The 27,037-nt window shown below is 58.6% G+C and overlaps 1 protein-coding gene across 1 annotated transcript; it reads left to right on the top strand.

Annotated features, from left to right (window-relative positions):
* The first annotated feature begins 2,122 nt into the window (after positions 1-2,122).
* On the top strand, positions 2,123-26,003 carry LOXL1 (lysyl oxidase like 1). The gene is made up of 7 exons (XM_080808477.1): positions 2,123-3,583; positions 17,602-17,710; positions 20,254-20,391; positions 20,861-21,017; positions 21,566-21,661; positions 23,315-23,430; positions 25,648-26,003. Exons 1-7 carry the CDS (start codon positions 2,449-2,451, stop codon positions 25,652-25,654), a joined length of 1,758 nt encoding a protein of 585 aa, XP_080664603.1. The 5' UTR covers positions 2,123-2,448; the 3' UTR covers positions 25,655-26,003.
* The last annotated feature ends 1,034 nt before the right edge of the window (positions 26,004-27,037 follow it).

Below are 27,037 nucleotides of genomic sequence, written 5' to 3'. Positions count from 1 at the left end.
TCCGAGCCGGGCACTTCTCATCATCTTCCCGTTTCATCTTCCCAAATTTACCCCAAGAAACAGATTATCACCCCCAAGACACAGATGAAGACCGAAGCCCTGAGAGCGGAACGGGCTTCCCCAAGGAATGGCCAAGGGCCAAGTCAGGTCCCTGGCCGGGTCATCCTGGAGACCCCAGCTCTCTGGTCTCAGCAGGGACGGCTGGCAGGGCCATGGTCCTGGCCCAGGGAACTGATGCAGAGGCCCAAGCTCTGTTCAGAGCAGAGTTTATTCAAACAGAGCCTAACAGGAAACTTGGCTCCTCCGACTCACTCTGATTCGACCTTATTAAGAAAAAAAGAAAGCGGAGCAGGAGCCAGCGCTGGCTAGGGTTTCACGCCAAGTGCTGGCTCTGAGGCAGGGGCTAGCTGAGCACGACAGCCTGTGCCCGGATCTCCCCCATCTCCCCGCAGCCCCAAAGCCCTGAGGCAGCCCCTGCCCTGGGCCTGGCTCTCCAAGAGTGGTCCTTGCCTTCTCCAGTCTCAGCCCCTGGGACTCCCCTACCTCACGGCCATCCTCTGTTCTCCCACCCATCCATCCTCCTCCCTTCCCTTCCGACTTGGGGGTACCCTGAGGCCTGTTTCCACTTCTTCTCCTCCTCTCCTGGCGCTGCTGCCCATCTGGCTGGCGGGAGGGCCCTACAGGACCCCAGGGATTCCAAGCAGCTGGGGCCAGCACTGCAGGGGGCAGGCGGGAGGCAGGGAAGACTTAACTCTCCAGGTCCCGGCCCCCTCCATGAGCCCGGCTCTGCATCTAGCTTGGTGGGGGGGGCACGGGGGGGGGCAGCAAACCCGTCACTCCTTGCAGGAGTCCTGCCTGGAGTCTGAAACCTAACCCCACATGGGGCAGCTGAGGGGCTCCTGTTGAATGGTTGCCAGCTGGTTCATGAGGGTAGACAATCACCTGAATCAAGCCTCACCCTGAGGCCCAGTGAAATGGGCAAACAAATGCTGGCTGGCAAGGGTGAGGGCTAGGGCTCCAGGGTCCCCGAGGAATGTCCACTCTGAGGGCTTCTCCCAGGTGGGCTCCAGGAGTTTCCAAAGTAGAGGGGAATGTGTAGGGGCCAAGTTAAGGGCAAATTCTTCCTACTTGGGGTATAAGCACAGGAGGGAAATTTCTGCCCTCCAGCTCACGAGCAAGGTGGGACAAGGCAGCCCAGGGGAGTCATTCAGAGGGTGACTTCTTGGATGCCAAGCTGTCCAAACTTCTGGCATCCCTCCTATCTCTGCCGTTGTCAGAGAGGACTGAGAAACTCCCAAAGCACTCTTGGGGACCATCTGGTCTAATCCTCCATTGATCAGAGTAAAGAAGGGGCTTCCCCAAGATCACCCAGCGAATTAATCCCAGCATCAGGACTAGGCCTAGCTTTCCTGAGTCCCTCTTCCTGCTGTTCTATGCTGTGCCATATCAAAGACAGCCCCTGGGTCGCATTTTAACGACCAATTTATACTCAGGACGTTGATTCAAGAGACACGGAGCAGAAACCTCCCTGATGTGATGCATAATCCCACGATTTCACAAGTTCTAGTCAGCACAAGGGCATACGCCCATTCTACAGATTGAGAGAGTAAGCACAAGAGATGTGCCAAGAGAGGAAAAAGCTGAAGCTCCAGCCCCTTTGTACTCAGGCCTAAGCAAATGAGCTGCCCCTGGGGTCCAATATTAGGTTCAGCATTTCCTCAGGGAGGCCCGCCAACAAGGAGGGTGTCCCTTAGCACTGACTTTGGGGAAGGGGAGTTCAGGGGGTCCTGGGGAGAGGCTGGGGGTTCATTCATTCAAGCCCAGAGAAACAGGTAAGGTGAGACCAGGGATGCTGGGTCCAAAGTGGAAAGGGCCCTAGGGATGCTGACACCCCAGCCACGTTATGCCTGCACCCCCAGAGGCCCCCTTCTAGTCCCTGCTTCATTCCCATCCTCAGAGGCAGGTCTGCAGCTTGGCTGGAAGCTCCAGAGACTGAGGGAGCACAGCAGCTGTGGGACAAGCAGCATAGCTAAAACCCGGCGGGCCGTAGGGCCCCGCGGAGGAGGCCCCAGCAGGCGGACCAGGCTGCCCGAAACCTCCCAACGCTCCCAGCCTGTTGCTTATTCATTCAGAGTGGGAAAGCGCCAGCCCAGCGGCCAGCCAGTACCGGGCTGGCCATGTAAGTCTCCCAGGCAGTCCTGCCTGTCCGGTGCCCTGCAGAGAGCCTCGTGCTGCCCTGGGCACCGCCCCTGCCCTGCCCTGACCCCTTGGCCTCGAAATGCTGTCATCGGAGGAGCCGTCCCGCTCGGGACAAGGCCAGGATGGACAAAGCTAGAGCCCAGGCAGGCAAGGAGCCGTCCTGTCCTCGAGGCCGTGGGAAGAGAAGCACGCACAGGAGTACACTCCTGAGAGCCTCTCGGTCCACCAGGCCTCTGCAGAGGGGCCACCATGGCTCTAGCCCGAGATGGCTGGCAGCTGGGGGCCCTGGTGTGGGGCGCCTGCCTCTGCGTCCTGGTGCACGGTCAGGAGGCGCGGCCGGGACAGGGCTCGGACGCGGGGCGCTGGCGGCAGCTGATTCAGTGGGAGAACAACGGGCAGGTGTACAGCCTGCTCAACTCTGGCTCAGAGTACGTGCCGGCCGGGCCACAGCGCACCGACAGTAGCTCCCGGGTGCTGCTGGCCGGCGCTCCCCAGGCCCCGCAGCGGCGCAGCCAAGGAGGCCTCCGGCGTCGTCAGGCCCCGTCGCTGCCCCTGCCCGGGCGCGTCGGCTCGGACACCGTGCGCGGCCAGGCGCGCCACCCGTTCGGCTTCGGCCAGGTGCCCGACAACTGGCGCGAGGTGGCCGTCGGGGACAGCACGGGCATGGCCCGGGTCCGCACCTCCGTCTCCCAGCAACGACACGGGGGCTCCGCCTCCTCGGTCTCGGCCTCGGCCTTCGCCACCACCTACCGCCAGCCGCCCTCCTTCCCGCAGCAGTTCCCCTACCCACAGGCGCCCTTCGTCAGCCAGTACGAGACCTACGACCCCGCGTCGCGGACCTACGACCAGGGCTATGTGTACTACCGCGGCGGCGGCGGCGCCGGGGCGGCGGCCGTGGCCTCGGCCGGGGTCATCTACCCCTTCCAGCCGCGGGCGCGCTACGAGGAGTACGGCGGCGGCGAGGAGCAGCCTGAGTACCCGCCGCAGACCTTCTACCCCGCGCCGGAGAGGCCCTACGCTCCGCCGCAGCCCGCCGACGGCCTGGACCGCCGCTACTCGCACAGCCTCTACCACGAGGGCACCGCCGGCTTCGAGCAGGCCTACCCAGAGCCGGGCCCCGACACGCCGCCGGCGACAGGCGGCGGAGGCGGTGCCTACGCCGGCGACCCCCGCCTAGGCTGGTACCCCCCCTACGCCAACGTGCCGCCCGAGGCCTACGTCCCGCCGCGGGCCGTGGAGCCGCAGCCCCCCTTCCGCGTGCTGGAGCCGCCCTACCTGCCGGTGCGCAGCTCGGACGCGCCCCCGCCAGGAGGGGAGCGCAGCGGCGCGCAGCAGGGCCGCCTCAGCGTGGGCAGCGTGTACCGGCCCACCCAGAACGGCCGCGGTGAGTACCGTCCCGTGCCCCGCCGGCCGCCCTGCGGTCACGGCCACGGCCACGGCCACAGCCGCGCGGTCCGTGGGCCTACCCTGAGCTAAGTGCCCCCCCCCCCACCTCGACAGTCACCGTGCGTCCCACCTCCCGACCTCCCCAGGTCCACGCATCATTAGCTGCAGGATTTGGCCAGGCAGGCTTGGGCTCTAACCCTGGCTGGAGGGGTTGGGGGTGGAGGGACTGGCTGGGCTTGAGGTTGAGGCACCTTCCAGACCTGGTGTGGGTCCTCTGGAGACAAAGGGAAGGAGTGCTTCTCTCTGCCTCTCCATCATTTCAGTAGGGCCTGACTTCCAGCCCTGGAGATGCCCCTATGCCAGCCTCGCAGGGGGAAGCAGGGAGTATCAGCATCAGAAACCTGGGTCTTCAGGGTCAGAAAGCCCTTGGGGATGTCCCTGGAGGTGTGGCAAGGTCCCAGTCACTAGCATCTGTGAGCTTGGCCTGGATGAGCAGAAGGTTAGGGAGGCTGCTCTGGCTCCAGGCAGGAGTCCAGACTAGATGACAGGAGTTCCCGCAGGGGACACTGCCAGGGCCAGACTGGAGAGGTAGTGAGGCATCCGCCAGGGGTGAAAAATTTAAGGGGATGTCAAAAAGCTCAGGAATCAAGAAAAGTCATATTTTAATGCCTTTTAGGTCAAAAACGAATGCAAACATCTAAAAAACCTGTGATGAGCAAAAGATCCAGCTTTTATGTAGAATTAGTAACGGTGCCATGCAAAGCCATACTGGAGCCTGAGGCAAACTGATCCTGTCTTTGTGTGAGATTTTGATATTTGGTTCATCGCAGATTTTTCTGGCACCGATCTTGATTTTTAAAAGTGTTCCCACAAATACTCCTTCTCGTGGTTACTGAGTTTTTTGTGCCCAGGCCAGTAGTTCCCTCATTTCACTCACTGCAGTGCCGGTCCTGGAGGAGAGCCCCAGGAGGGAGCTGTAGACAAGCCTCCCTCTGGCATTTTCTGGGGGAAGGGGGGATGTGACGATATGACCTGGGCTTGGGAAGGCCCAAACCATCTGTACATAAGAACACAGCGAAGGGGAAACTCTCCGTCTTCAGACAGAGAACTCCACACACAGCGGGGCTACTGTGGTGAGGGCCTACTGGGGGCCTGGCCAAAGCTAGATGGCTATTGGCCCATCCTCCGCCGTCCTAGAGTTCCCCTTTCTGCCTCTGTATCTGCAAGCCCAAAGTCAGCTTCAGCGAAGGTTTTCTGTTCAGTCCCTTCAGGCTGCAGTCAGTGCCTCAGTTCTCTGCCCGACTCCAAGGTTGCCGGGCCAGGCTCGCCAAGTGAGGGCTGAACACGGCAGGGCCCAGGGGCACAGGGGCACAGCCCCAATCTCTGCTTCTCTACCTCGGTTAGCTCAGGGACTGCTGGCTTGTCTCCAGCCACACCGACCTGGGTGAGAGGCTGCTGCGCAGGGGCCGGAGCGGGAGAGGGGCAGCGTGGTTCTGTCTCCCTTGGGACTGCTGGAGCCCAAGGCTAGGGGAGAGGAGTGTCCCCACTGGTAGCACCCACTGCCTCACATCCACGGCATAGCACTCAAGTTGGGTGCCGAATCCCACTTGCAGAACCTGCAGGGGCCTCGGGGCAGGAGCCTGATGGGGGGCCTTTGTGGGATGTGATGAAGGTTGTGTCCTCCTGCCCACCGTGGCCCCACCCACATCTGGTCCTCACTGAGACTTTGTGTATCCCGGCAGCAGGGTGCTCTAAGTTGGGCATCATCTGCTCCTAGAGCTCCTTGGAGGAGAGGGCATCCCACCTTATAGGGTACTAAGCTTTCACAGTGGTTTTCTTAGGCTCTGTGACCTCAGAGTGGGGCTTGGCTGGAAGTGGCCCACTTCTGGGCATGGGAGAAATCGGAGGTTTCCAGTGCTACAGCACCACCAGCTTACCCTGGGCCTCAGCCTCTGTGTGCCAAACCAGTGGGGTTTTCTACGGACCCTCTTTGGCCTGACAGTTCTTAAAGTTCAAAGGAGACTGACCAGGGCTAAGGCCATGTCTGGAGTGAGGGCACTTGGTGCTTATCAGAGTCTCCGGTCTTGACCCTGAGCCCCATAGTTGGTTTGGGGTTAAAAGTGTGCTGGTAAGCATCACATTCCGTCCCTGCTGCGGGTCGGGGGAGGCATAGCAAAGGGGACACATGAGTGCTGTGACTGGGCAGGCATTGGAGGCATGAGCTAGGGAGCCCAGACAAAGGGCCTCCCTGGTCAGGGGCTGGGGGCTCAGGGAGGACTTCCCAGAGGAGGAGGTACCTGTGCATTGCTGCAGGTGATGGCCATCGGCACCCTCTAGGTGCTCCTTCCCCTAGTCATGAGGCCGGGGGTGTAGTGTGTGGGGTGGGAGGGAGTGTGGGGGCACAGGCTACTTTGGGGATCACAGAGAGACCCAGGAAGGAGCAGTACCTTCTCTCTCATCATTGATTCCCCCTTCCCACCCTGCTAGGCCCAGACCATGGAAAATCCCAGTTAAGAGAAGGCCAAGCCTTGTGCTTGAGATCAGACCCCCAGGCCTGGTGTGGGAGTCCAGGGCAGATTCTCTGGGACTGACCTCATTCCTCCTGGCCACACACCCAGGGGTCTGAGGCTGGGTGCTGGCAGCCTGTGTGTGTGTGGGCGTGGATGTGTCCTCACAACACCAAACACATGTGCGCTCCGCCCACATCCCTCCACGTCTGGGCGGTTTCCAAGCGTCTGTCCAGAGCCCGGGTTTATTCCTCTGGCGCCTGCACCCTCTTCCCTCCCACCCAGTGCTGGGGCTGCCCAGGCCTCCTGCAATCCCATTGTCTCCAACTCTGAAACTTGTAACTGGAGAGACCAGGAAACAGAGGCCCAGAGAGGGTCACATACTTTGCCTGGCTCTCAGCAAATCCATGCAGACGCCTGGAGGGTGGCCGGCGGCTTCCCAAGCCTAGCTGTGTCCCCTGCACTGTGCCTCTCCCTCCACCGCGGCCAGGCCCTCCCTTCCTGGCCTCCTATCCCTGTCCCTGCCCACCCTCCCTCCCCACCCCATCCCCTCTCGGCCTCAGTTTTTCTGAGCTGGTGGTCTTTGGACCAACTAAGGTGACTCCTGGTCCCTGAAGACCCCAGCTCTTCCCCCAGGCCTCCCCCTCCCACTCCTGGCCTGCTTCACCGATCCTGGAAACCCTGTGAAAGCAATATGGGGCAGGCTCCCTGGCCATTCTCCTGGGCCTCGAGGATGGATGGCTGCGCCAGCCTTGCCTGGCATGGCCCTCCAGTCCTGTCCCCACATGGCCAATCAAAGCCCAGGAGGAAGCCCTGGTTGCCTCCTCCCTGCTCCCAGCCTCTCCCTGGCCAGTCCCTCTACAGAGCTGACCATATTATTCTCCTGCTCAAGAAAGTTCTGGGGCTTCTGAAGGCCTTCAGGACAAAAAAAAAATGCCTTAGCCTACTACTCCAAAAGCAGGGGCACCTCCTTCCTTTCTTTCTCGCCGTCTCATACCCCCACAGCCTCATGGGAACCAGACTGCTCCCCGGCCTGAAGGTTGCACCTCCCCATACACCCAGAGGTGTTCCTAGCGTCCTCCCCTCTCCATCTAGTCTCCCGCACCAGTCTCCCGCAGCCAGACAGGACCACTTCATCCCCGACAGTAGCCCTGGCTCTCTGCCCCACCTCCCTACACCTGGGCCAGCTCCCGACCCCCGCCTCCCCTTCTCCAGGTCACCTCCCTACCTCCTCAGGCTTGGAGTAGATGCAGAGAAAGGCAAAAGCTGGCCTCTATCCCTGAAGCATTCAGAGTTTGAGCCCCAGGTCAGGGATGATCATAACAAGCAGGCCATCTGCTGAGGAGCACCCACTGAGCCTGGTGGCTAAACCATGCAGTGTCACTCATGGCCTCCCGGAGAGGGGGCACGGTGCTCCTCGGGCACCCAGGGCAGCCTTCCTGCCCGCATGGCCGAGCCAGAACTCAGGCCCAGCCTGTCATCTCTGCACTGCACCCAGATGACCCAGGAGGACCCACATGCCACCTGCAAGCCAGGTGGGGCAGGCCGAGTGCCTCGGCCTCCTCCAGCGACTCTCTGGGCCTTAGTTTCCCCAGCTGCAACCAGGGGAGGGAGACTGACACTGGCATTTGTGGGCACTTTGTGCATCGCCGCCCTTAGTTCCCGCAACTACCCCACGAGCCAGGTACCTTCTTTGTTCCATCTCATAGATGAGACGACAGGCTCGTTCGCTGCTGTTCACACAGCCTCTTAGTCGTGAAACCAGGTTGTGAGTCCCACGTGAACCCCCATCCCGAGTTCCTAACCCCCAGACCTAATTTTGTTTAACTTGATGTATTCTTGCTTCTGCTGCACACCCGGCTTATTCACTCCTAAGCTATTTGACTGTCCAGTTTGTGCTGGGCCCTGGCTGGGATGGGCTGAGTCGGGCCAGCAGACCTGCGAGGCTTAGGAAGCAGAGTCCCTTCCCGGTGTGGTGTTTGCGAAGACTCGCCGTTCTCACTCTAGACTCCAGAACACTTTTGTCACAAGCGCTTATATCGTGCTTTCTCGGTTTCTTCTACCCTTCCTGGAGCTTTACGATTCGAGTCCATTAAGCCTCAAGGCAACCCTAGGTATTATTCACCAGCCGCATTTTGCAGACAAGCAAACTGAGGTTCTCAGAGGTTAAGTGGCTTGTCCAGGGTCACATCACTGGTGACGAGCAGAGCCAGGATCTCAGCTCAGCCTCCCTTCTTCCTTCCCTGAGGTTGTCCTGGGTGCTCCTTTAGAAAGAAATGGAGCCTTCAGGCCAAGGAAGCTATTGAGAGGGGTCGGACAGGCTGTGGACACGGAGGGACCTGGGTCCTCTTCCTGCTCCCCTGTTTGGCCAAAGTCATTAGTGTCAGAACAAACAAGTTGTGTCCCGAGCAGTCTCCTCTCAGGCAGACTTCCTGTCTCCTCTGTTATCATCGGGTTGCAAGGCCACATCCTCTCTCCCCAGGTCCCAAACTGGACCATCCCCGCAAAAAGAGAGGGCTCCTATTTTAAGTAACAATCACCAAAGCTGATATTTCTTGAACACTGTGCACCAGACACAATGCTAAGCATTGGATTTTCATTTTCTCATTTAGTGCTGCCAGCAGCCCGGGGTGGCAGGTAGATAGTGTTATTGCTCACCTCCCCCCCGCCCCCGCCTGCCCCCCTCCCCCACCACGGACCAGGAGCCCGAGGCCACAGAAGTTCATAAGTCATCCAAGGTCTCTGTGGATCAGAGCCAGATTCGGAGCCAGGCTGCCCCTCTCTCCTGCTGGACAGCTAAAGCCTCTCTCTTCTTGCCCCTCAGGGAAAGTCTATCTCCTTGTTTGTCTCAGGTCTAAAACCCTAGAAAGCCAAAATTTGGACTTTTGCCTTAAGTTCGCAGGCCCCACAGGCCTTTGGGGTGGTAGCAGAGCAGGGTGGGAATCATAGGGCCTTAGGGGCATCCTGCCTCCTCCCTCCTCTCCTAACCCCAGGGGTCCCTATCTCAGTGTCCTCTCAGCTCTGAAGGTGCACACACACCCACTCACACTCACACTCACACTGTCAGTAGTCCCAGCCTGAGTCCACTCCACTCCTGTCCAAGCCAAGAACACATGGAAAACTCCCCAGGGCAGTACCGGAATGGCAGGAGAGGATGGAGGGGAGGAAGCGGGTGGTCCGCCCCAGCAGCCCACACCTGCTTCCAATTCCCATGCCGGGCATTCCTGCAGAGCAGCCATCGGCTCAGAAGCAGGAAGGAGAGGCTGGGTCTGGTCCCCTCCCCTGCTCTGACCTACCAGCCTCCTCGCCAGAGGCAGCTGGACCCAGAGGGTCTTTCTGTATGGATTCAGAATTACGGGGCCACCGTTGGACCTGGGTCCCTCTCTCCCTTGCTGACGAGCACTCAGGAACTGGTTATTTCTCTGTCACCTGGAAACGGGCTGGTGTCCGAACGCCAGAGCAGGAAGGGTCTCAGGTGGGGAAGGTAAGGTCCCAGAGGCCTTTGCCATTGAAGCCTCAGGAGACAACCCACCTCTCCTCCTGCTTGTAGACCAACAGCAACCATGGGTTTTCCAATCCCAAAGCTAATCCTCTTTTTAAGATTTTATTTATTTATTTGACAGACAGAGATCACAAGTAGGCAGAGAGGCAGGCAGAGAGGGAGGGGGAAGCAGACCCCCGGCTGAGCAGAGACCCCATTTCGGGGCTTGATCCCAGGACCCTGGGATCATGACCTGAGCCAAAGGCAGAGGCTTTAATCCACTGAGCCACCCAGGCGCCCCTAATCCTCTTTCAAAAGAGAGGACTTTGGGAATAAGTGCCAACCTTTGCTTGGTAACGAAGTCTGCTCATGCAGACAGATGCCACAAGGCCCTGCAGGTGTTTGTGCCTGTGGTTGCCAGGGCCCACAGGGGCCAGCTCCAGGCTGTGCACAGAGAAGTCGGGGGTGTGCCAGAGCCAGGTCTGTCCTTACGAAGGCCTCAGCACAGTGGCCAGAAACCAGGCCACAGGACGTCCCCCACCCACCACCCTCTCACGGATCTCTTCTGCTCCCACCTACTATGCGCAGACACCTGGGCCCACAGCTGGGTAGCAGGCAAAGGGCAGTCCCTCTCCTGCATGGAGATTCATCCACTCAGGAACTATTACTGAGTGTCTTACTGCATGCTGGGCACAGGCTAGAGCTGAATCCTCCTTAACGAAAAGAAAGACACAAAACCCTTGCCTTTGCGGACATATTTTCCTGCATAAACATAATACATAGGGAAATAATAGAATGTGCTAAGGACTGTGAGAAAGTAGAGATAACTAAGATCTGGCGTGGGCAGGGTGGGGGGAGGGAACAGGTTGTAAAGATGGTTAAGGTACGCCTCCTGAAGGTGACATTTGAAGGAGGCAAATGAGTGAGGCACACAACGATCAGGAAGAGCATTCAAGGAAGGGGAAACAGCCGGTGCAAAGGTCCGGAGGCAGGGATTCCTTGGGGGTTTCAAGTGTGTTCCCGTCTGTTTGGAGCAGAGCAGGACGGGAGTCAGGGTCATGATAAGAGGCAGGCCAGAGAGGCCATGGGACTGTGGAGGCCCCTGGGAGGACTTAGGCTTTTATGCCCCCTGCACTAGGGAGCACTGCAGGCTTTGAGCTGGGCAGTGACATTTAAACAGGGCCCCTTACCGCTGGGCTGGGATGGGCAGTGGGGAGGCTGGTGGAGAGATGCTGGCAGGGTGGCAGGGGTGATAGCACCAGGCAGGCGAACGATTGAGGTTGTGGGAAGTCAGGTTCAGGATCTAGTCTGGAGATGGAGCTGTTGGGATTTCCCTATGGGCTGGACGTGGGGTGTAAGAGAAAGAGGTCAGGCATGAACACAAAGGTTTGTAGCCTGTGCAGCTGGAAGGATGAAGCTGCCATGAGCTGAGAGGGGAAGACAGTGGGTTGAGCAGGTTTTATAAGAAAGATGGAAGTTCGGGGCGCCTAGGTGGCTCAGTGGGTTAAGCCTCTGCCTTCGGCTCAGGTCATGATCTCAGAGTCCTGGGATCAAGCCCCACATCGGGCTCTCTGCTCAGCGGGGGAGCCTGCTTCCTCCCTCTCTCTCTGCCTACTTGTGATCTCTGTCTGTCAAATAAATAAAAAAAAAACCTTAAAAAAAAAAAAAAGAAAGAAAGATGGAAGTTCAAGTCAATGTGAAGGGCCTGAGGGGCAGGGAGAGACCCAGGGGACAGAAGCATCCACAAAGGCTCCTGGAGGTAGGGCTAGAGGGACCCCTGCAGACCTGCAGGGGAGCAGAAAGCAGCAGGGAACTGTGTCCACGGCGCGGGGAGAGTGTGAGGGAGTGAGGTGTGCAAGGAGGCAGCTGACCTCCCCAGAGGTTAATGTCAGCCTGCTCCCAGCTCAGCCCCAGCCCACGTCCGGGGTGGTCGCTGAGATGAACAAACCCTCACAGATCCCCTTCTCAGAGTTGGGCCCTCAAAGGAGGGGTGAGGTGGTCACGGCCCCTGGACTGTCTCCACCCACTGAGGGGGGCAGATGTTTGCTGGCGGAGGTGGTAGTCAGCACTGACAAGGTAGGGTCTGGGGCCTAAAGACTGTGAACCCTGCAAGGTCGTGTGTGTGTGTGTGTGTGCGCTCGTGTGTGCAGAATTCCAAAATATGGCATCAGGGGCTGGGGCAGGAGAGGTCTGGTGTGCTAGGGAGCTGCCTCCTGACCCTTCCGGCTATGAGATCTGGAAGGCTCTGTTAGGGCCAGACCACGGAAGGCCTTAGCTGCCGCCCTGAGAAGTCAGGGCCCAATTCTGTAGGTGGTGGGGAGCCCTTGGGGGTTCTCAGCCTGGCGTTAGGGCTGTCACAGCTCCTTTGCCTGGGCTGGGACTGCCCCTTCCCGGCAGGATGCAGGGAATCCCGCAGCCACCTTGCCCACCTGATCATCACACAGGTGTGGCCGCTCTGGGCCAGCCCGGACAGTCTCATATCCTGATTACGAGATGACGAGTTCACAGGGCTCGGAGCTGCCAGCTCCCAGCCTGTAGGCCCGGTCGTCCCGAGCTCTGTGAGCTTGCCCCTTTTCCCTACCTCAGGGCTCCTCCAGAGTCCGGCTGCTCAGCCAAAACATCCCGCCCCACACAGCTCTCACCGCCCGCCCGATGACTGGTTCCTGCTGGACCTTGTTTATCCTCCAGCCCCAGGGCTCCGGGCTCAAGAGATTAGGGCCGTCTTGCATTCCTTGCTCCTTCCTCTGTGGCTTGGGAGCCGGAGGCCTGGAGAGGAAAGCGTTCAAAGGGGCCAATGTTTATGGGACCCACAAAAAGGGGGAAGCCAAGAGGGAAACAGGTGAGGTGTGGGCAAGCGACAGGAACGCAACCACAGGCCCTCCGCACTGGGCGGCCTCCAGGAGCTGCCGGGCAGGAGGGACCAGAGTTCTTCTGAAGCAGGAAGGATTTAGGTCAGACAGTGGGAGAATTTCCTGGCTGCTGAAGAATCGTCTGCAGAGGTTGTAAGAGGTCTGGGCTCCTGCCCAAGGCTGGGGAAGAGACTGAAGAGCTCCGGAAAGTATTTTCATCTCCAGGTGTTTTGGGAGCCATCGAACTCCTCCTCATGGCTCCTTGGCAGGTTAGCGTAGTCTCTCTCCGTCGTCCAGATGGGGAACCTGGGCCTAAGGTTTATCCACCCAGGGACTGAATGAGAGGGCAAACTTGCCTTCTGGTGTCTTCCCCGGAGAAGGCCCCAGCCGGGTCCTGCCAGGGAAGAGGGAGATAGGCCTCGGGTTCCCGCAGGCTGACCCAGGGGCCAGCCTGGGGTGGGGAGCATGGCAGGCTGGTCCTGAGGGCCTAGTGAAGGGGCCTGCATCACCCTCAGAGAAAGCGCCAGGGTTGGAGCAGGAATGCAGAATGCAGAAGGTCCTTATCCTGGGCTCTGGGTCTTCCCTGCCCCGGAGGGTCTGATGGGGGCGAGGGTGCCTCCAGAGCTACCTGCAGAATGGCCTTGGGACCCCGATTCACTTACACCCAGCCCCTCCCCCACAGAGAAGACTGGCTTCAGCCATCGCCGGGGCCTCTACTGCTCTCTGCCTCTGCGTTCATCCAGCCCTGGTCGGGACTCTTCAGCCCGAGTCCCTGTGTGTCCAATCCCCACGATCAGCACTTTGCTTCTGGGGAACAGTGCCCATGGGGGCCTTGGCCAGAGCCCTTCCAGGCTTTGCGTGGGATAGAGGACAAGCAGAGCTGGATGAATGGAGGCAGTGGGGGCTGGAGAGGGGGCAGGCTGGCCCTGGGTCCCACAGAAATTCTGTGGCAGAGGAGGGTAAGCCACCAGGCTCCTGTCTCCCTCTTGGGAGGGGATGGCGGGATGCTGATGGTGACCAGGGACTCTTTGGGTAGCCTCAGCAAACCATACACCGAGGATGTCCATGGTTGGTCCCACCTTGGGACCCAACCCCGGAAGACTGGCCATAGTGGTCACAGAGGGCACTCCCTAGGAGCCCTATTTAGCCATGACAAATCATGAGCTAGGTAGACCCTAGTTTATACGTTGATGGAAAAATCAAGAAATGGAATAAGATTCTAAGGCTATCTCATTTATATGTTTCAAGAATGCATGCCCACCTCCAATACACTGCAGGTTGTATACAGAAACACAAATGTCCGAGGACATGTCAGAGGGGTTGGGTGACAATGAAAAGCAAAAAAAAAAAAAAAAAAAAAAGATATTCCAAGAGAGGTGCCTTGCCGCCTTGCCCAGACCAGCGATAATGGTTAGTTTGCTCTGACATTAGAACTATAATTAATTCAGTGTCTGCATTTAGAGAAATGGGGGTCTCTGGGAGGTGTTCTCATTGGAACCCACTTTCTAGAGGCTCCAGTGCCAGGTCCCAGGGCTGGATGATTTCATATATTCTGGATAAAAGATCCCAGCCCCTCCTCAAAATGACATCCCCATGACTGAGTGTTCTTCGTACCCTCTCCCGGGGATCTTCCACACACCTCTTGGGATGGGGGATGGGCACATGGTTCCACTGTAGTGATACTTCAGGCAACATGGGCCGTCATGCCCGGAAGGCCCGGTTGGACCTCCCAAGCCAGAAACAGCAAGCCAGTCCCCTCTCCCTACATCTGCAAGCCCCTGCTTACACCTTCCCTCCCCCGCTTCTAACAACACAGGGGTGCCCCCTCAGTCCCCCCAGGGGCCGAGAGCCCAAGCCTGGGGGCCCACTGCTCCTATAAGCTGATGCAGTGCCTCATAGGAGAACAGGCAGAGCAGGAGGCATTGTTCCAGCTGAGGGAGGGGCCTGCAGTGCCCAGGGACCTCTGCGGGGGGGTCCCCTCCTCTGGCCAGAGTAAGGAGACCCCACCTGAACTCCCAAGGCTACTCTCTTTTCCAGCAGCTTCCTCTAGTGTGACAGAGGTGGAGCGTGGCCAGGGGGAGCCCGTTAGGGGAAACACGGGATCCCTGTGCTGGTCAGAGATACAGAACAAAGAAAAGAAAAGAATGGTAGGAGTGGTTCCACTTAAGGTCTAGAAAAGGCATAACTATCTACGGTGATTAAAAAAGAGGAGTAACGTTACTTGGAATGGTGGAGGAGGAAAGGGGGATTTACCAGGAAGGAACAGCAGGGAACTTTCAGGGATGATGGAAACAGTACAGAGCTTGATGGTGGGCGTGGTTCCAAATGGGCACCATTTGTCAAAACTTACCAAAACTGTATACCTTAAGTCTGCATTTCTGTGTCTAGATTACACTTCCAGAAAGCTCATTTTTATAAAAAGAATGATAAGTGGAGTGCTAAGAGGGGGTGGGGAGCTTCTCCTAGGGATGCCCCCTACTCGCTGTGCAACCACGGGCAAATTCATTGCCTTCTCTGATCCTTGGTCCCTCCAGCCCCTTTGTGTGCCCTGGTGCCTTGCAGGGGACAGGGTACAGAGCACATCCAGTCTTTGGAACAGTAAAGCCACTTAGGATGAAAGAAACTTGCCTGAGAGAGGCCAATATGATGGGCAGGCAGTCAGCCCCAAAGCATGGTGCATTGCCTGCTAACAGTGTGAGTGGGACCTAGTCCCTGCCCTCAGAGAGTGCAGAGTCTGGAGGGAAGTAAACCCAGGTAAATACAATGAAATCCAACTGTAGATCAAGACAGATCTAGTGGTGAGACAGACATTATGTGTGGTCTGGAATATCACAGCCAGTCAGGGAGGACTTCCTGGAGCAGGAGGCACCTGTGAATCTGAGATTTTTCAACAGTAAGAGGAAGATGGTATCTAGGGCCGGGGCTGGAGCTCAGGTTGTGAGGACCAGCTCTGAGGTGTCTGTCCATGGTCTTCCTTCCAAATCCCCACACGTAGACAAGACAGAGGCCCCTCCCCCATGGCTTTGGAGCTTATAAAACCAAACCAAACCCACCCACTCAGTTACAGTAAAAAGGATTCATGATGTCAAAGCAATTCCTTAAGAAGTGTTTCAAGTACAGAGTTTTTAATACATACTCTGGGGACAAACAATGAGTTTGAGGCTCAGAGTTGCTGGTAAGATCCAACCGCGGTGTGTTCAGGCTCAGTATAGGACCAGGGTCGGGCCTCAGCCATAAGCCAGAAGGGGCATCAGCCCTTGCTGGGCCTCAGTACCTCTGGCCTCTTACTCAGCTGGCTCTTGGAACCTCCCTGGACTGCCCAGCCAGCTCATGGAATGGCCTGGAGGGGAAGGGTCGGGCCAGAAAAGCTTTGAGGAGCCATCTGCACACTGTTTATTGAAACCGGGCCTGGGGTGGGGGAGGCAGGCCATCTGGTGCCAAATACTGGGTCTCATGAGGCTTCCGGCCCAGCTAACCCACCCCCACACGTTGCTGCGGGAGAGGCACTTTGATGATGGGGAAGGGGACCGCTCCTGTCTTCTTCACCTCCCCACACCAGAGGCTTCCGAGTACCAGAGGGTGAGAAGCAGCTTGGCAGCGAGGTGGGCCCTTGCTTTGAGGGCCCAAGGGTCCCCGGGGAAATGACTGCAGGCATTCCTGGAGCTTGAGTAATGGGACCTCGGCTGGCCGAGACGGCCCCCCTCAGCCAGGAGCCACCTCATCCCCACCCACCCTGTGCTCCAAGCTTCCTCTTCATTCCGAGTAGGTGAGGTCAGGCTGGCTGTGGGGACCGGCCTCCCGCATGGGGCCCAGGCCCGGGGTGAGCCAGGCTGGGGGCTCAGAGCCCAGGGGATGGGCGTGGGGTGGGGGGTCTGCCTCACCTTCGGGACCCGAAAGCCGACGAGAGGGTTTTGGCAGCAAGAAGAGGGGCCGGAATGCTTTGGCAGGACTCGAGTCCCTGCACCTTACTTGCCCCTCAAGAGCACAGGGCTTGAAAGAAACTGAAGAGCAACCTGTAGCCTCATGTCCTCCCTTAACTGCTGGAATCCTGGGAGCCCGAGGGCGAGGGGACGGAAAGGCCCCAGGCTCACTCACCCTGAAGTCCACAGCCAAGCTGGGTGAGAGCCAGGGCCTCGGGAGTCCCCTTGCCCACCTCCCAGCCCACCCCGGGGCCCCACCAGCTCCTGTGCTCCCAGCAGCCACATCAGATCATTCCTTCTCTATTCCGATGCGGACCGGGTCTGGACACCTGAGTGTGGTTTCTGCTAATTCCAAATAATCTGCCCACTCCCTGGGATCACCTCAGGCACGGAGGTGGGGGAGGTGCAGAGGGACAGGCCCCTGGCTCTTGCCTGTCCCGGGGAGCAAGTGATCACAGGGGCTGAGCAGACTCCAGACGTCCCCTGGGCCCTGCAGAGGAGGCAGCCAGGCCCCTCGGGTTGCAGACAGAGGAGGGCGCGGTCAGGTCTGGGGGCCAATGGCAAGAAGAAAGGAATCCTGAGAAGGTCAGGCTAGGTGCCCAGGCCGAGAATCGTGCCTCGTCAGCAGCCTACTCTGGGGATGTGTTTTCCCACTCGCCCTTCCCTTCCTGCCCACCCCACTTGTGCCAACCACCATTCACCTGGCTCTGCCCGTGAGCTCTCTGGGAGCCACTTGGGGCCAGAGCCCAGGGCTCTCCTGGTGGTTCGGGAAGAATGCAGAAGGCATCTGGAGGCTGGTGTCCAGAGGCCTGGGGAATGAGGACATGAAGGGAGAGCCTCTGTCAGGAAATTGCTTGGTTTACTCAGTCCTGCCTCCAGGCCCCTGTTCATGCGGCTCGCCCGCCAAGTATACCCTTTCCTGTTCTCTGGCTCACCAGACTCCAGCCTGCCTCCCAGGCTTCGCTTCTATCCCGGGTCTTCCAGGGATCTCAGAAGTTCCCACAGCACGGGGCTCCAGAAGTGAGCCCCTGTTCCTTGACCTCCCCGGCCCACACCTGAGCCCAGGGGGAATTGTTCCGATCAATACCCCTAGCTCGGCTTAGGTAGCTTCTTGGAAGAGGTGACAGCCTATACAGAGGAAGGAGAATGGCAAAGGGCAGTTGGGGCTGAAGGGGTCTCTGGGCATTAGCTGCAGCCAGCCTGACAGCCCTCGACGCCAACTCTTTCCCCCTCCTCCGTCTCTCCCACTCCATCTCCAGGTCTCCCCGACTTGGTCCCGGACCCCAACTACGTACAAGCCTCCACTTACGTGCAGAGAGCCCATCTCTACTCCCTGCGCTGTGCTGCGGAGGAGAAGTGTCTGGCCAGGTAAGGGGCTGAGGCCGAAGTGTGGAACTTGGGGACAGTCTCTGGGGAGTCACCGAGCCCGTGCTCGTGCCAGTCAGGCTGCCCACAAGCTGAATGACCCTGGCCAAGCCCCTCAGCCTCTTGGGACCCTGACCTCTTCGTCTGGGAGTCTCGCCTACCCCCAGGGAGCCAAGAGGGGAAGGGGACAAGCGAGCATTTCCATAGAGGTCCTGAGACAAGGAAACTTTACCATGGCCTTGAATGTTCACACCAGCCCTGAAGGTATGTGTTTTTCCAGTCAGGCAGCAAAAGAGAGGACTAGAACCTTACCACTCCCCCATGAGAAGGTGCTCCCACAGGGATGCAGGGAAGCCCAGTGGGGGAAACGTGACTTCAGGATAGAAGGCAGGAGTGCAGAACGGTCCCCACAGAGGACAGGTGTGGCTCTCCAGCTGGGGCAGAGGGCACATGTGACAGAGGCCTCAGTTGGTAGAGAGAGAGGGCAAGGAGACCAGTTTGCAAGACTATGGAAGGGGAGCCCTGTGACCTTATCGCCTGCCGAGCTTGCTTCCGAATGTATGAACTGCGAACATTCTGTTCAAGTACCTGCGCTGCGGGGCCATCTCCCTGCGCTGAAAGAATTCGTTAAGACGACATCATCCTGCCTCGTCTATTGATGTCCCCCTATGCTGGAGAGCACCTATTTTTCTTTGTTTCTCGCTGCCCTTTTTTTGTTTTTGCATTTGAATGCTTTATTGACCTTTACTCTTCAGTGTGTGGGAAGGCTGTCAGATTCTCAGCATTTTCCCGCTTACAGAACTGCCGCCCCTCAGGGTAGCTCACCCACAAGGCGTCATCTGTCCATCATGAGATAAGGTGCTTGTACCAGAATGTGACTTCACTCACTCCTTCCTTGGCCCAGAATGTCTTGCCCTTGATCACGGGTAACCAAAACCAGGGAAAACGAGACCGCGGATAAGGGGGTCCACTATACCACTCTGTCGGCCTGCACATTCAGGTCTGGTCTCCTCAGTTGTCCCCGGGAAGAGGGCATTGTGATCCCACTCCCGCTGCAATCCCTCCGGCAGGGAGCACCTCACAGCCCCCGTGGCAGCCCACCGAGGCTGAGTTTCGAGGAGTTTTGAGTCAAAGACAAATTACCATTCCATATTCATGGAGCATCCTGCGGACCCAGGCCCGAGCTCCCCGACGGGCTAGGGAGCGGCGTGCGGGGCGCAGACCTAGCGACCCAGCAGAACTGAGGCTTAGCTGGCAGGGCTCTCCACGATCATCGACAGTACGGGCCGCAGAGCGCAGCCAGCGCACAGGCTGCCGCCGAACGGAGACAAGGAAAGGGACTCGCTCCAAGTCTCACCGCGAGTCTGTGGCCAAGCTGGGCCTCGAACCTAGGCCCTGATGGGTTCCCACGGTGTGCTGAGCTGAACAGAAGGGCAGGATTGAACTGAACAGAGGGAAGGAGGATGTTTTGTTCCAACCCAGACACAGACGGATTCCAAGCCTCCCCCAGACAAGGCCAAGGGCCTTATGTCCTGGCAGACAGGAGAAGTCCTCTCGGAGAGCGAGCTAATCCCTGCAACTGGCTGCCTCCTGCCTCTGGCTTCAGGACCCAGACCTTCAAGAGTGCCAGGGAAGTGCCCCTGAGGCCAGCCAGGACAGCTGTCAGCAGGCCTCCGGGGAGGGGAGGAGCCTCGGTCAGCCCCTGCACACATGTGTGTCTGTCTGTGTTGGGCTGTCTGTCTTGCTCCGCTTGCTGCTGCCTGTCTTTCCTCTCTCTCTCCCTTCCTCCTCTTACAAAGCCCCTCTCAGTCCTGGCAGCTGCGCCGTCAGGGAAGGGTGGCCTAGTCACACGAACAGAGCCCAGGGGGCCTGTGGTATCAGGCTGGGCCACAGGAGGTGCTGTTAGAACTCACAGGCAGTCAAGATGCCTGTGAGTGAGGCAATCAAGGCGGACTTCCTGAAGGAGGGAACCTGAGTTAGACCTAGGAGGCTGGGTGAGTTCTGGGTCAAACACGGGCAACGGTATAGCTTAGCAGGAGAGAAGTCTGCTCGAGAAACAGTGTCTGGAGCTGGAACCCCAGGATGTGTGGCGGAGCAGCAGGGCGGACAGGATTGGGAAAGTGAAACGGCTTTGACACTGAAGAGCCACCTGAGACGTGGTGTACTTGGGTCAACAGTCAAGGCTCTGTCCCCTTATCGGAATCTCCTGGATAGGGCCACTTTCAAAAAGCCCTCCAAAGATTTCGATATGCTTCTCTCCCCACCCCCCCCCCCAGGCTGTCCCCAGCAGAGAGTCACCTGCGGGTGCGATTGTCTTGGTCGGGCCCCATGCCACTTGGGAAAGACTTCCTGGTAGCTGCCGGCCACAGGCTGGAAGCCAGAAAGAAGCGGACAGCCTCTCCCCTGCGCTCAGGAGAGACGGGGGTAGGCCTGAGCCTACAGGACGGGGAGTCTGTGGAGAGGAACCTCAGGGACAGGTGGGCCCATTCTGGGCGTCGGTGTCCCCGGATCCAGCCCCACTCCGGTCTCCCCACCTCTCCCTTCAGCACAGCCTACACCCCGGAGGCCACCGACTACGACGTGCGGGTGCTGCTACGCTTCCCCCAGCGCGTGAAGAACCAGGGCACCGCGGACTTCCTCCCCAACCGGCCGAGGCACACGTGGGAATGGCACAGCTGCCATCAGTAAGTGGGGCCCCTCCCGTGGGGCGGGGCCTTGGCGCCTGAGCTCCTCCCCCCACTTCGTGCTCTGGGTGGAGCCCATGCTGGTGTGAGGGCCTGCCATGGATCCATACCACCACCACTCCCAAACCAACACCGCCCCCCCACCCCCGGGGCAAGAGTTCCTTAGCTAAAGCTCCCCAGAGGAGGATGGGTGTTAAGGGGGAATGTCTAGAATACAGGGAATGGTCCAAGGGAGGCTAGCCCAGGTGGGAGCCCAGCAAGGAAGTGAGGGCTCCAGAGGAGGTGCTCTCCCTGGGTGATCTGACTGGGAGCAGCCCCAGAGACACTGCCCTGGAGGACACAGGGGACCAAGGAGCCCCAGGAGCCCAGATGATCAGGAGTCTGGGTCACAGCAGGCTCTCCAGGCCCGTCTCAGAAAGCGCAGGGATGACTAGGCCCCCTTGTCTCTCCTCCTGTCCTCTGCCCCCAGACACTACCACAGCATGGATGAGTTCAGCCACTATGACCTGCTAGATGCAGCCACAGGCAAGAAGGTGGCGGAGGGCCACAAGGCCAGCTTCTGCCTGGAGGACAGCACCTGTGACTTCGGCAACCTCAAGCGCTACGCGTGCACGTCTCACACGCAGGTCCGGGCCAGGCGAGAGGGCCAAGGCGGGGACCCAGGGGTCCGGGGACAAAGCCCTGCCCAGTGGAGCAGGGGCGAGGGGGGCAGGGGAGCAGAGAGCAATGCCCAGCTGGGCCTGTGCCAAGGCTCCTAGCCACTCCACTCAATGGCAGCAAGGGTCTTCTCACCCGTCATCGGGTCACCACGGGGTCCCTTCCTGCATTGCTCCCAGGCGAGTCCACCTGTGGAAAGAAAGGAACATTCCAACAAAGTCTAGATGGCATGGTGTTCCATTGTCTTATTTGTCCACCCAAATACACCTTTCTGTCAGTCTGTCCAGATATCCACAGAACATCTGTTTATCCTGCCCGTTTGTCTCTTCATCTGTTCCTCCGTCCAACTCCCCAGGCATCCCCCTCCTTCTGTCCCTCCCAGCTGGCTGTTATGCCCCCCCCTTCTGTCTGGTCCATCCACCCGGTGGGCTCTAGAAGGGAGGAAGGAGGGGCCTAGACTGCTGGAGTGGCTCTGAGCAGGGCCCAGCAACCCAGCCTTGACTCCCCCTCTTCCCAGGGTCTGAGCCCCGGCTGCTATGACACTTACAATGCGGACATCGACTGCCAGTGGATTGACATAACGGATGTACAGCCTGGGAACTACATCCTCAAGGTGGGCCTCCTGGTCCAGGGTGCTCCCTCCTGCCTGCCCCTCCTGCTCCATGTCCCTGCCCCGGGGATGTGCTCTGGCCTCTAGGGCATTCCCTCCTCCCCTGCTGTGGAGCAGAGCGGCAGCCTGGACATCACATGGAGGTCTCCTCTTCCCATTGGAGGGTATTGGCCTCAAGCAGACAGAGCCTCCCTTTCCATAAGAAAATGAACCTTTGGCCTAGGTGTGGCGATGCTAGAGGGGGTAGTGACACTGTCTTCCCTAGGGGACAGAGGACTTGGAAAGCTACACGGTGCACCCCCTGTCTGCAGACGAGGGAGGCTCTGTGCCATCTGTGAGAGGACATCGCCATGCTTGAAAGAGACCTTCCGTTCCCCACAGGGATATCTGCAAAGCCAAAGGCTCCTGGGACCAAGAGTCCCTTCTGGCCTGAACCCTTCTCCAATGTCTGCTGGCTCCAGTGCCACTTCCCCTGGGGCAGGGTGGGGACAAGGAGAAAAGCACATCGAGGACACACAGCCGAGTGTGGTACGTCCACGCAGGCTGCTCGGGGACCAGGGCATCATGGCCTCCTCCTTCGTGTAAGTGCGAAGCAAGGGCAGGGAACCTTCCTGTGGGCCCCCGGACCCGCCGCTCTACACCCTAAAGCACTACACAGAGCAGTGAGCAGTGAAGACGGGCTTGGGAGGCACGCTGACCCGCGTGAACGCGGCCTGCTGGGAAAGCTGCATTGGGAACACAGCAACCCGGAAGCCTCTGGTCATGCCCCGAACCCGGCGGCTCCCAGTGGGCTCAGCAGCCCCTCTGCTCAGCCTCAGACCAGGGCCAGGGTTGGCGGGGCTATTCTTCCCGTGTTTAGCCACTCACCGCATGTGTACACAGGCCCTCTGAGTTCCAGGCACTCAGGATTCAGACCACATCCGTAGCCCACACTTCCTGCCCTGGGGGTGGGGGGAGAGTAAAGGGTTTAAAAGTAACATGTTCTTAGATATTCTGCAATTCTAAGTCTGGGTGTAGCCGCCCCTGGTGCAGCCCCCGCCCCCCCCCCTCGTTAATCCAACATTCTGAAGGCTTCCTTGTGTCCCGACAGCTCTTCTCCAGACAAAAAGCACAGGTTACACCTGGGCCATGAACTCCGTGTCAGACATCCCGGCTCCAGGCTGGGAAATGCCACCTGACAGGGGACAGCCTTTGCCTGTGTCATCTTGACGGACATATGTGGTCAAAGGGTGTCATACTCGGACTCGGGAGACAAGGCTCAGGATCCCTGCTCAGCCCCCCTCATTCACTGCTGTGTTCCCTGGGGCAGAGATTCAAACTCTCTGACCCTAAGCGCCCCACGCAGGGTCCATGTGGGCCGGGCTCTGGGTCTGGGGCAGCCTCCCATCTTCCAGTAGGAGTGACCTGGTGCTGTTTTCTTCAACCATGCACTGTCTCTTCTTTCCTCTCTCTGCATCTCTCCACGTCTCTGCACCAGCAGATCTCTGTCTCCATAGCACTCAGTCTCAAGTAGTCGTTCTTGGTCCTCCCATCTCCTTCCCTCTGGCCCCTCTGCATCTGTCTGTCTGTCTGCATCTCTACCACCTTCCCTTGTGAACAGGTGAAGGGTGGCCCTCTGACCAGATCCCTTTTCCCTTGGTGTCCTTTCTTCCTCAGGTCCATGTGAACCCCAAGTACATTGTTTTGGAGTCGGACTTCACCAACAATGTGGTGAGATGCAACATTCACTACACAGGTCGCTATGTTTCTACAACAAACTGCAAAATCGTCCAGTAAGTGCTCACCTGTCATCCTCTCCACGCGGTCCCTGTCCTCCCAGGGGAATAGGTGGGGCCTCTTGAACCACTCAGGGCAAAGAGCCTTGTCCGTGCCAACCCCAGCTGAGTGCTCCTGGTGGGGCTCTGGGCCCAGATGGTGTGGCTCCCTAAGCTTTCTCAGCCGGGGAGGAGCGGGGGACTGGCAGGAGGCAGTGTAACTGGGGGAAGTCTGCAGTCCTGCTTCTGAGCTGTCTTCATTTTGTGACATCGGGCAGGTCGCCTCATCTCTCTGAACTCCTTTTCTCAACTACAAAAGAGACCCTTCCCATTCAGGCTCAGGAGATTAAAAGACTGAAAGTCCTGCTGTGTGGTGTTGGAGAACCCTTCCGAGGGTGCCCAGAGAATGACAGCTGTGTCTCTGTCAAGTGCATTCAATGAAACAGCCCCAGATTAGAACTGATTCTGGTTGGGATGAGCTTCCCCCAGTGGCTGGGCCCGGGTGTACTGGAAACTGCAGGATTCTGGCCCAGGCCTTGGGCACATGGCTCCTGGGCAGGACCTTGGTTGCCACTGCTCCAGGCTGCCCATCTTTAGCCTCTCTTCTGATTCCCCAGGTGAAGTACTTTGCAGAGGGACCTTATGCTTACAGACTCACCGAGAAACCCCCCGCCCCACTCCATGAGAATTTAAAATGTTTGATCAGCTCAAATCAACACTTGGCCATTAAGACAAAAACTAAAACAAAACAGGCGTAGTTCTAGAACTTCAGTCCATCAGCTGGGGTACAAATGGCAGAGATTTCAAGGCCCAGAGAGACAAAAGCATATGCTTATTAATGATTGACACGTATGAAGTTTAGCCTGTGACCAGGCTCAGGGCTCAGTTTATGTCCAGGGTCAGGGCTCAGTGTGTGACGAGGATTAAGACTCTGGGTGACCAGGATTAAGACTCTGTGTGTCCAGAGTCAGGGCTCAAAGTGTGACCAGGGTCAGGGCTCAGTGTGTGTCCAGGATTAGGGCTCAGTGTGAGACCGGGATTAGGGTTCACTGTGTGACCAGGATTAAGGCTCACTTTGTGTATCAGAGTCAGGACCTGTTTAGAGACAGCCCTTTTGCCCTTTAGCTGCAACCACTAAGCTAACTGTTCACACACACACAGACACACACACACACACCACCACCACCACCACCACAACCACCACCACCACCACTAGCCCATGTATATTAAAAATGAGAATAGCGGCCTTTAGTTTAGTATAGAGATTAGATTCCTCATAAACTGAATTTGATCAGACTGTCCAGGTCATAGAGTATATTTAAAACAACTGATTCCTGCCCCATCCCCGGCACGGTGGCTCTTTTTTAGGCCTGGGTTTCTGACCCCCTCCCTCCCCAGGGCCTGTCTCATTCAGCCGTTCCCAATTCAGTGGTCACCTAAACAGTAGAGGGTTTCTGGGAAGCAATTCCGTGGAAGGAGAAGGAGGAAGAAAGGAAGGGGCACACAAGAGAAAAAGGGGGCCAAGGGGTGTGCAAGGAGGCAGGGAGCCTACGTCCCTCTTGTCCTGCCCGCCGCCGGGAAGGGCGGAATAAAACAGCATCCCTATTCCCAGCCATGCCAGGAGCTAGGCTCCTCAACAAGGCAAACGGAGAAGCAGCCCCGTGACCCCTCTGGCTCCCCCCCGGGGGCCTATGGGCCAGGGAAGGCGGAGGCCCTCCTTTCCAAGCCCTTTACATAAGTGCTTGGAAAGGCTCAAGTCTCATTAGAGCGTCTGTGGTACCCTGACCGCAGGCGGGCGGCCGGGCCAGGGCACAGGAAACCGGACGCAGTGTTCCCAGAAAGGCCACGGGACTGACGCCTGTGGCTCGCGATCGTGTTTCTGAAGAGGAGGAAGGAGGCTTTTTAAAAAAAGTACTTTGTTAGAAAAAAAAAACAAGAAAGCGTTCCCAGACAGTAGCAGCTCTCCTAATGGCCTAGAGAACACTGTGGAACTCGGGGCACGGGGAAGGGGTGGTGCCGAGATGACCCCTGCGTGGATGGGGGAGGCCGGGACACCCCTCTTCTGGAGGTTGGGGCTGGGTGAGAGTTCCACCCGCACCTGCCCTCCCTCCCACGTGGGATCCGGGCCGTGGAAGGGGCGCCATCCGCAGGGGACGCAGTGGCAGGCCTTGCTGACACTCAAGGGAGGAGGCCTGTCCTGCAGCCTACCACTCACTGCTCGCTTTCTTTCCTTAGATCCTGATCTCATGGAGGATGGACAGACGGTCAATCTCCCTACTCCCCAAAGCCGGCCAGGCTCCCCCAGGAAGCCTCCTGCCAGGACTGACCCGGCCCGAGGGGCCCAGCCCCCCCACCCCCCCCCCCCACCCCACAGGCAGGGGCAGCTGGAAGCCACAGGCATCCCTCCCTGCCGGCCTCAGGGAGCAAACGCAGACCGAAACCACAGGGATTCCGGATGCCAGGCCCAATTTTGTACTTAACTCTTCTCTACAACGGTATTGTGTCGGTTGTTGGTTTTTATTTTTTATATTTTGGCCATATCACAGAGCAAGATTGCCCAGGCCTGGGCTGAATAAAACAAGGATTTTCTACTCTGTGGTTCAGCACTGTGGCCTGCCAGGCTGGGCTGGCCAGAGTGAGGTCGGGCTCAGGGGACATCCTCCGGCTTCCTCCTTCCCCTAGCAGAATGTGGGAAGGACAGCCACCACCTGTCAGGACCGCAGTTTGACCAGTGTGGAAACCCTGTGGGTTTATCCCAAGGCCAAGGCTGCTGTGTGGCCAGGGGCCCACAGCCCTGCGGGAAGGACCCTGGGTGGGAGGGGTAGCTCTAGCCCACTCACCCCTACTTAAGGTCCCCCACCTCCCTCTCCCCTCCTCCTGCAGCCTCACACTCCCGCCCCCTCCCTTTCTCACACCGTCCCTCACTCTACCAGCCACCGAAGGCCTTACTCACATATTGAGTTCCTACTGAATGCCCGGCCTGTGCTGGGGCTGCACCTTCGTCTTGCTGTGAGGGAGCTCCCAGGGACGGGAGGAACGTGTTCACCACGCCTAGTGAGACCATGGGAAATGGGAGAGACTTCTGAAGGCAGGTGGCATCTCCCAGGAAGGGAAGGGACTAGAATCTACGTGGCCGAAGGTGGTAGAAGTGGGAGATGGAGGGAGGCCCCGTGGCTGGGCAGCCCTCCCTCTCCTGCCCTGGGCGGGGTATCCCCGAGATCCTGGACAGCAGGTTGGTGCAGAAAGAAGCAGAAGGAGGGCACCTCTCACCCTCCCCTTGGGGTATCTCTGCACCCATCCGCCCCTGCCAGCCTCCTTCCTTCCTAGGGGACCAACACTAGTGAGAACGGGCAAGGTACTTGGCGAGAACCAGGGCCCTAGGGGCCAAGGCCAGTTCTCCTCATTCACTGGCTGTGTGACTTTGGGTCAGGCATGCTCTGGGTCTCGGTTTCCTGATCCATAAGATGGGAGTGCCCTTGTGCCTGGCTCACATGCTAACAGGCAGAGCTGGTGAGCCACTGTGACAGGGACAGGCACAGAGGGAGCCACAGAGGGGTGGGCCCAGCCCTCCACCTCCCTTCGGCTCCCACATGCTTCATGCCTCTGGGCCCCCTGGCAGCAACGG

The sequence above is a fragment of the Martes martes genome, assembly GCF_963455335.1.
Source record: "Martes martes genome assembly, chromosome: 7".
Taxonomy (NCBI): Eukaryota; Metazoa; Chordata; class Mammalia; order Carnivora; family Mustelidae; genus Martes; species Martes martes.
The sequence above is the reverse complement of the archived record's forward strand: the minus strand, read 5'-3'. Positions and strand labels throughout refer to the sequence as shown.